Here is a 10,242-nt window from a genome sequence, read left to right as displayed (position 1 = left end):
AAAGAAAACTCATATAAGAAAGAGTGTCCTACTTGTAGGGTGTCCAGATATAAGAAGAAAGCACATACTAGTAAGAATGATATACCTCTCAAGGTAGTACAATAATTTCCTATTACACAGAGGCTGCAGAGACTTTACAAGTGTAAGAAGACAACGGTGGCAATGACCTAGCATGATCGTGCTCTTCCAAGTGAAGATGTCAAAATGAGTCATCCGAGAGATTCACCTGCATGGAAGAATTTTGATAAGTTACATCCAATATTTTGTTAGGATCCTCGTAATATCAGGCTCGGACTAGCTAGTGATGGCTTTTGCCCATTTAGTTTTAATGGTAATCCACACAGCACATGACCGATTGTAATGATGATTATAATCTCTCACCGTGGTTGGCTATGGATCAATCATATTTTATGATGCCTCTTTTGATTGATGGACCCAGTTCACCGGGAAATAATATCGACGTTTATCCCCGACCTCTCATCGAAGAGTTACGGTCTTTATTCATTAATGGTGTGGAGACATATGATGCAGATAAAGGGGAAACCTTCATAATGCGTGCAGCCTTAATGTGGACAATTAATGATTTTCCTGCATATGGAATGCTATCAGGATATTCTGTACATGGTTATAAAGTATGTCCATATTGCCACGTGGATACAACATCGACATGGTTGCCTTTTAGCAAAAAGATATGTTATTGTGGTCATCGACGTATGTTGAAAGAAGACCATCTCTATAGGGATGTTCACTTTGATGGTACTACAGAGCACCGAAAGGCTCCAGTCACTTATCTGGAGCGGATATACTTGGTCAATGGAATGATTATGAAAATGTGATTTTTGGAAAAGTAATGGAAGGACAGGAAAAGCCACAAGGATGGAATAAGAAAATTATTTTCTTTGAACTACCGTATTGGGTGATAAATATAGTGCATCACAATTTGGACATCATGCACATTGAGAAGGGGGTATCTGAGCACATACTTAACTTGCTCCTTTGTAAAGATGAAAAATCGAAAGATAACCTACAAGCTCGGAGGGATCTACAACACTTCAACATTAGAAAAGAGTTGCACCCTATACCTAAATTAGGTAAACCAGGAAAATTTGTACTCCCCAATCTCGTTTATCATATGTCAAAACTAGAAAAGAAAATATTTTTGGAGGTATTGCATGAGCTGAAGGTTCCTACATATGTCAAAACTAGAAAAGAAAATATTTTTGGAGGTATTGCATGAGCTGAAGGTTCCTACAGGGTTTTCTGGATCATTTAATAAGAGGTATTGCATGAGCTGAAGGTTCCTACAGGGTTTTCTGGATCATTTAATAAGAAGATAAAGACTGTAAAAAGCAAGATTGATGGGTTAAAGAGTCATTATCACCATGTTATTATGGAGCACCTTCTCCCACTATCCCTTAGGGCTTCGCTTCTTGAATCTGTTGGTTTAGTGATCAACGAACTTTGCAGCTTTTTTAGGGAATTGTGTGCTAAAACCATTGAGGACAAGGAGTTGGAGAAGCTACAAGAAGCAATTCCCTTAATATTGTGCAAGCTTGAGCGGATTGTTCCACCATCATTCTTTGATATTATAATACATCTGACTGTTCATCTTGCAACCGAAGCAAGGCTTGCTAGACCAGTACAATATCGGTGAATGTATCCTATAGAAAGGTGTTTCACTTTTTTCTTTGACACAACCAATATAACTTTTCTATTTTGTATGTTTGTATGTAGTAATCTAATACTAGTATTTGTAGGTACATTCTCACTCTAAAAAATTACATTCGGAATAGAAATCGGCCAAAGTGTTCTATAATGGAAGGTTATCTCCTAGAGGAGGTAACGACATTTTGTTCTCGTTATTTGGATGAAAACATAGAGACGAAGCTCAATAGTCCTGTGCGTAGTATTCGTGATGGAACACATGACAAACTAACTTATACGACAATGGGAATCACATTTATTAATCAGATACATCAATTTATCCTCCTCAATAGCATTTGCCTTGAGGAAATTAGAGGGAAAGTCTATTTTGCATTTACTATTATATGTGTATGTATGCATGAAATAATATAATGTTGATGTTAACAATTCATGTTGAGAATAAAATTCATAAGGATGAATTACATGAAGAGCATCACATATGGAATGATGAACGGTTGGAGAAGCATCATCAAAAAATTTTTTGTGTCTGGTTTAAAAATTATGTAAGAATTTCTTATATGTCATAGTATAAATCTATAATTTTATCTTTATATTCCTAGAATTGGAATGATGAACTGTTTTCTCAGGTCCAAGATCCAATAATCTATAATTTTATCTTTATATTCCTAGAATTGGAATGATGAACTGTTTTCTCAGGTCCAAGATCCAAACTCAGAATTAATATTCCTAGAATTGGAATGATGAACTGTTTTCTCAGGTCCAAGATCCAAACTCAGAATTAACATTAGATGGTGATTTGAGATGTCTAGCTCGGCATCCAAGCTTGGAGGTTGCATACTACAAAGGATTTAGTATAAATGGTTACAAATTTGAAATCAAGGAGATAGAAGAATCTCGGACTACCTAGAATAGTGGAATTGCGGCCATTAGAGCTGAAAGAATGATTTACTATGGGTATTTGGATAGAATACTTGGTATTCGCTATCCGGGACGAGCCAAACTAGTATATATATTTAAGTGTGTTTGGTATCATACAAGAACCGAACATGGAAAATGGAGAGACATACGGGACTTGGAAAGATGAATATGGATTGACTAGTGTAAACACTAATCTTTTTTAGTTTGAAGACGAACAATATATATTCCCGGAACAAGCATTTCAAGTATATTGAGTTCAGGATGGAGTGTTGTTTGTCGATGGAAACCGAGAGATACCTACGATGTACCACAATTCGCGGATATGACATAGGACAACATTGAGATAGATTCTGATGATGAAGGACTTAGATTGCTACAACCTACTATTTCCATAGATCAAAATGTATCTCGAGTTGAGTGTGAGCATGAAGTTTCATGGGTTAGGAATGATTTCGATCACGAAATCGTTGTAGATATTCCTACAACGTCTAAGAAGTCTATTAAAAGACAAAGGTAATAATCATTGAAAATATCCATATGTTAATATTTTCATATATATATTTACACACATGTAAAAAGGAAAAAGGTAATAATCATTGAAAATCATCTTGAAATTTACGCACATGTATTGCACGCATCTCATATATATATATATATTTACTCTTGTTTAGGGGTTGGCAAAGATGTCTAGTCGAGGACCATCAAAGTCCAAAACTAGACGGATGGCGCCTAAGAAGCTCTTGCATCAAGCGAGGGAGCGTCAGATGGAGCTAGAAGGCGCTCGTCGTTCCATATCTATCCTTAGTGTTCCTCCCTCTACATCCTTCTGCAGTGACGATAGAGAGATGAATCACATTACTCCGGAGTCTTCTTATAGGGTAGATTTTACATATTTCCGTGCAGATTAGTAGGCTTTTATTTTGATTCTTGTTTTGTTTGCATAATATTTTTTATACTATATTGTTTTCTTTCAAAATATAGCACCTCAGCCTAAGGAACATGATTTGCCGACCTCTACACACTCCATACCATCTGTACACTCGATGGGTAAGTATTATTTAATGCATTAATGTCAAATGCATTTTGTATTATTTTATCCAGATGGTACCTATATTATTACATTTTGTTATATAGTTGGAGAGGATGCCTCTACATCCGTATCAGCAACTCGTCCTCTACATTTGAGAAACTATCATCCTAATCGTGCTCCTAAACGTGCAGAGAAGCGTGCTACAAGAACTAAAGGTATCTATATCATTTGATTTTATTATTTTTAATATCCTTTTTATTTTCTAGTATCCTTTCTTGTTTCATATTTTTTAGATGCAGGGCTACCACAGGCATGTAAGAAGACTCGGGGGAAGAATAAAGCCCATCGATTGGCGCCGAGTCCCGAGATAGATGAGCCGACATTCCCTTTGCATTTTGATGAGGAGTTTCGCATAATTGGCTCCAATGTTGAGCGATTTGGGCAGTATATTGGCAGAAAAGCCGTCAATTTACGAACTTTCCACTTCATCTGAACTGGTGTGCGCATCATGAGCGTTCATTTGAAAACTTCTTCCTCCAAGCTCAGGCTTAGAGACATTTTTAATTTGCAAAATCAAGATAATTTAGTATCATTTGGTACCTATCCACTCTAATACATTAATTTTGTTGAATATGCAGAAAGATTATGAGTTTTTGCCCCAAGATCCTTATTGTCCACTCAACCTTCCTATTATCTACCGAGGCATAAAGACAAAGATGCAGGAGAGGGTCCGTGGCAATCGAAATCAGGTGAAGACGGAGTGCTATGAACTATGGTTGAAGACCCTAGAAGAGAAGAGACGTGCTCTCTTCCAGGAAAAGGTGTTTGAAGGGATTGATAAAAATTGGTGGGGTGTCCTATGCTCTTTTTATTCTTCTAAGAGCAAGCAGGTATATATTTAACAATAAATATGATGTCTAGTATATACTTAGTATTAGATTGAAATCTAATTCTTACTTTTATGTGTAGGCGGAGGCAAAACAAAATAAGGTGAATCGAGAATCTAAGAAGCAAGGTTGAGCAATCTATACAGGTGGCTCATGGAGCATAGTTCGAGCAAAACAGAGAGTGATATTAAGTATTCTTTGAGTTTTAAAAAAATACATTTTTTATTTATAATATGATATGTTATACATATTTTTTTTTGAGTTACAAAAAGCTCAAATCGAAGAATCAAGTGGCTCCTCAAGTGCCTTGAAGGAGTATTTGGGTACCCACGCGATATTAGTGGATCCAAATGGTGACACATACTCGTGTATATATCCTGACACCCAAACTCAAGAGTATTGTGTAAGTGTTCATTTTACGACGAATTCAAACGTTTTTCTTAAGTATATTTATAATAATATTGTTGAGTTACATTTGAATACTTTACGTGATATAGGACCGGGTGATAGAAAAGGCAAAATCATTAGGCGTCGACCAAGAACCCAAGTTTGCCGCGATGACCAAAGTTTTAGATGAGGTACATGGAGGGCATCACGGCGGTTATGAGAGAGGCTTGGGTCATGGTGTCAGTAGACATTATTTGAAGACTTCTTCCACTCCGATATTTGCTTTTGCCACTCCTCCCGATGTCCTTCGTGAGATGACCGAGCTTAAGTCCAAGATGGAACGACTTACCCAACTAGTACGTATGCAAAAAAAACCTCAATATTATCTCATTCCCTTACACCCTCAATGAGTTAACTTGCTAGCAACTTAATACTGAAACATAACTTTACATGAGACCTGGGGACTGGACATGGTTTGGGTGGTTTGGCAAAAGAGAAAGATAACATATACAAATTAAATATGAAACATATCGCAGTCATTTTCCCTTTGTCAACAGGTTCAATATCTACATCAGGTGTCTTTTGGGAGAGTGTAGACTTTTGAGCTGTGGAATAATCGAGTAAAAATGAAGGAGTAATTCCTGAGAATAAGTACTCCTTTGTGTGGTAATTGTATTGAAGACTAGAAACACAGAACCCGCATCATCATGAATTAGACACATCAAACCCAAATACTACTTTGAACATCACTAGAGTTAGGACATTGACACTATGAGGGAGGATAATTATGGAGATTGCCAACTTAAATGAGCTCATTAGTTATATAGGAACACAGCTGGATAAAATTACAGTCGAGTAATCAAAGCAAAAGATATTTTAATAGTTGAGACATCTCTTTCTATTTTATTAGACAATTAACATATACAACACTCCTTTATATGGTGATTGGTGTATTCCTGATATCTTTCATGGTGATTAAAGCCAAGCTTTTGGGGTAAAAAGTGCTTTATTAGATGGCGACAAACAAAAGTATTGCTAATTTTTTACATGCATAATCAGCCTTCATTCATCCTTTCTATGAGTTAATGCCCCCACTTTGTTACACCACCAAGTATTGAAGCATCTTGTAATTAATATGAGAGAGCCTGAGTTTTCATGTTTGGATATACTTAGTTAGCCGCATTCATGTCACAAATGCTTCAACACTACAAATGCATGTCATAAATTATTCATACAACAAAAGGCTTGTTTATTAAGCTTAAGTTTTCATGTTTGGATATACTTGGTGTGAATTCAATTTATATAATACAAGGATCCCTAGGTAATATGAGTGGTTAAAAACTTTGGTGGATACACTATTCCCTATCCACTTAAGTTGACACAAGTTTGCACCTATATATATATATACTAGTTAAATTGCACGTGCAATGCACGTGGTAATTGTTTTTAATTTATTATTTTATTATTGATTCATTTCATTAAGATTAATTTAATTTAAACCATATATCAAACACATGTATAGAATTTAAAAATTCAAAAGGATTGAATATTGAAATTACATTTATGTATCAACCGGGTAATAATAGATTGTATGCATCCTTAACAATAGTAAATAATGAATAATTTTATTAAAGACTTTTATTTGATATACAACATTAAGTTTCAATCCACCAATACTACTTATATACAGATGACAATAGACGATCTATTTAATCATAATTATCCAATATAAATGCTACTAAAATAGTAGCATTGTTATTTTTCTTTACTCCTACTTATTTCTATCTCATCAAAACAATTAACAGTCATGCAACAATAGAGATATTATAAATATCTCTCTTTATCATTGGATATTTTGAGCTTTAATGGTTTCAAATTTATTTATAGCGGTAAGCTACTTATACCTACTCATACATATTACGAGCGTAAGATTTTCTGATTACATGTCTATGAAATTTACTGAATCAAAGTAAATTGCAAGATTTTAAAAATTTGCGAAGATAGTATAGAGCAAGAATTTTTGAGAACGCAAAGAACCAAAGAATTATACTCTTAAAACAACAATTCTATCTTTGATAAAATCAATTGCGGATGAAACCAAAGGTGGAAAACCATGAGACTAAAAAGAATTAGATTTTTCTTTACAGATATGGATCAGGTTTAATTGATATTTCCTGTATAGTTCACTCTCAGATTGGGCTCCAATAAGTTTCTTATTAGAATGAAATTCAGATGTCACATAGATCCACTGGAGCTAAATTATCACAGGCTAAAAACAATGACATATAGAACTATTGATTCACCAAAGCCTTTTTTGAATCATTTGCTACCCATGTTTTTTTAATAAGCTGCCTGCATTTACAGCTTGTCCCGATGCACGATGACGAGAAGGTTCTGCTAACCAACCACTTGTTCTCCCTTCTTTACCACCTAAATTAAAGTTTTCAAGTACGAAATTTAGTAAATTCTAGTTTGGGAAAGGTATTTTTGGCAGTAGTTAATAAAAATGAAGATATTATAAACACATTTTATCTATGCTAGGTCTAAGAACAAATGACCATGCAAATATATGTGTAAGGCAAGAAGGGAGAATAGAAGTCGACGAAAGAAAGAAGACCACAGAAGTGCGGTAAAAGAAAAGATGAAATCCCTTTGTAACCAAATCATATGATGTTCAACATTTGCGATTTCAGACAAATGAATAAAGCAATACATACTTGCAATGCCGGAGTGACTCATAACGCTCTGCTTCAGTCATAACAGTTTTTCCTTTGTACATATGAGTAGTCTCATCATTGCAGCACCCAACGAGCAAATAGGTGTTGGGGAATCTGAAAATACAAAACACAGACTTGCTAAGATGTTTGATGTTTAGACACTTCTATTAAGAGGGTGTATGTGAAAGTCATTACGAACTATAATATATTAATGACAAAAGGAGTGGCATTAAAAGCTAAGCTCTAACTTCTGACATTCAGTGCCATAAATGATATGAAGTTAAGATCAAATAGAAAATTAAGAAAATCTCACACAATATGCAACGTTTCTGTCATCCTTAGCTCCTGTGAAATGAAAAGGCACTTGAAATTCAGATCCACAAGATCTCAAATTCTCAATGGATTGCAGTATCGGATATCTAATAATGCCAGGTGCATCATACTACAGCTTTATTAATAAAAATCTCTTAAAATGTTGACCTATACCGGTTTGAACAACTTCAAGAAATGAAACCTTAATTAGTGTTTGCACCTAACATAAATCTCCACTCAATATGTAAATGTCAACCAATACTTTTTAAACCTGAAGAAATAGATATGCTGATTTCACTCGCAGCAAACAAGATTTGAATTATTTAGACAGGTCCTGCATCATAAAAAATGGAAATTACACAAGCTGCACCACATGCAGAATATGTGGTCAAGGCTCCCAACTTCATTAGGTGAATTAGATCTTACCTCAATGGAGGTGGTAACTTTTGTTTCACTAATTTTTTCATATTTCTGATTCTTTGTTCTAGCTTTTAGACCTTGTCAGTGAAGACTGGAAACAACAAGAAAACAAATTTTTGTTACATCATACTATGGAAAAAGCTACTAAAAATGAAGTTAGGATAGACACCAGACCTTCCTCGTAAAAAGTATGTGAGAACAAATCCTAGAGATTCCAGATCATCCCTCCTGCTTTGTTCTTAAGATTCCAATGTACACAAGTCAAGCATATAAAATATGATAAGTATCTGCCAACAAGAGCGAATAATCAAGAATAAACATGAAGTAATGAGCATTTAGAAAACAATTACACCTACAAGAGCTTTTAAACATGATATCATTGTTTGAGATGAGGACCCTAAAAGAATATTAGCAAATAGAAATAGGAGTAATATTCTTCGGTAGGACACAATGAAGGTATCTCACATCTATGAAGAAATTAAATGCATGTAGTGACTCCTAAGAGTAGCTCATGGTATGATTCAGCAATATTTTTGGTTCTAATTGTCTATTTTCCCTAGTGAATGCTACAATGCTAATGTGCTGCCAGTAAACAATAATGTGTATCAACAAGGAGCATCAAGATAAATTCTATGAGAAAAGTAGATATTAAAATTGCCTAGGTAGCTTCTACTGAGTCAAGCAAGACCTGATGAATCTCCAGCTTCTTTGAATGTGGAAATAAATTGCTCCATTGTTCCAAAAACTGATGGCATACAAAAATGCATCAATGCCCAAAGCTCAGAGAGATTGTTTTGGATAGGTGTCCCAGTCATTAGCAAACGTCTTGGCATGATAAATTTCTGCTCAAGTACATTATATAACACCTGCAGCACATTGATGTAGTGTGAATAGCCATTAAATAGACAAAATAATTTCATCAGCTTTGCTGAAAATCTTGATCTAACTCTGAAAATCCTGACCCCAAAATAATTTCATCCAACCTAAGAACAGTCTTGCTGAAAATTTTGATCTCCCTCAAGAACTGAAAGTTACAATGATATGTGACCCCAAAATAATTTCATCAGCTTTGCTGAAAATCGTGATCTCCCTCATGAGCTGAAAGTTACAAAACCGCATTTGTAGTTAACCAAATTATAGTTATGCCAAAAATAATAATAATAAACATTCATAGCTTTGACTTAGAATTTTAATGAGGTTGACCAAAATTCAGTGATTTAACTCTGATTGTTCAGATCACCATACTTGAAAATCAACAGATTTCTAAATCAGATGGAAGAGCATAAAAAGGAGTGCGAGACTGATAAAATAGGCTGCAAAATATTTGGTGTATAAATATACCCCATTCATGCAAAACAATATACAAACTACAATTGGTCAAGATAATATCTTATTTTTGATGTACATATGATCAAACTTGAATTACTAAATCCGACAACATAGACCTTTATTTGTCCTTCTGCTAGTTTTAATAGCACCTTAAATAACATGTATAATTACATGATGAATATACAAAGCAAGAAAAAGCACTCTCCTCCGTTCACTAATTTATTTGCAAAAGAATGAACCTCAATCAATACAAAGTTAAGTTCAGTCAATGCTAAAACAACACTTTTATAGTTTTAATTAGTTAACAATTTTGATGCGGCAAATATACAAAGACAGAAAAAGGACTCCCCTCCCTTCACTAATTTATTTGCAAAGGAATGAACCTCAATCACTCCCCACTTAAGTTTAGTCAATGCTAAACAACACTTCTATTTAGCTAATAATTTTGATGTGAAAGGCATTCCACATCTTTTTAAATTTTAAAAATAGCATAAAATCATAAGGGTTTTGCAGAACTGAACACTACCCTAAACTTTTTGTATGAGAAAACCATCACCAACTTTGAGATCTGCAGACC

At 34.6% G+C, this 10,242-nt stretch overlaps 2 protein-coding genes across 3 annotated transcripts in view; both read left to right on the top strand.

Annotated features, from left to right (window-relative positions):
* The window catches only part of LOC109839229, a 2,636-nt gene extending 1,800 nt beyond the window's left edge, over positions 1 to 836 (top strand). The window contains exon 2 of the mRNA XM_020407657.1: positions 440 to 836. Coding sequence (XP_020263246.1) covers positions 440 to 836 — 397 coding nt within the window. The remainder of the gene's footprint in view (positions 1 to 439) is intronic.
* Positions 24 to 2,234, top strand: LOC109838047. Of its 2 annotated transcripts, none has more exons than XM_020406497.1 (2): positions 24 to 1,165; positions 1,280 to 2,234. In XM_020406497.1, the coding sequence occupies exons 1-2, from the start codon at positions 851 to 853 to the stop codon at positions 1,652 to 1,654; spliced, it is 690 nt and encodes a 229-aa protein (XP_020262086.1). In that variant the 5' UTR covers positions 24 to 850; the 3' UTR covers positions 1,655 to 2,234. The 2 variants fall into 2 exon arrangements, 1 of the variants encoding a protein (XP_020262086.1); XR_002246551.1 differs by lacking the exon at positions 24 to 1,165 and adding an exon at positions 1,193 to 1,226.

The sequence above is a fragment of the Asparagus officinalis genome, chromosome 4 (assembly GCF_001876935.1).
Source record: "Asparagus officinalis chromosome 4, Aspof.V1, whole genome shotgun sequence".
Classification (NCBI taxonomy): Eukaryota; Viridiplantae; Streptophyta; class Magnoliopsida; order Asparagales; family Asparagaceae; genus Asparagus; species Asparagus officinalis.
The sequence above is the reverse complement of the archived record's forward strand: the minus strand, read 5'-3'. Positions and strand labels throughout refer to the sequence as shown.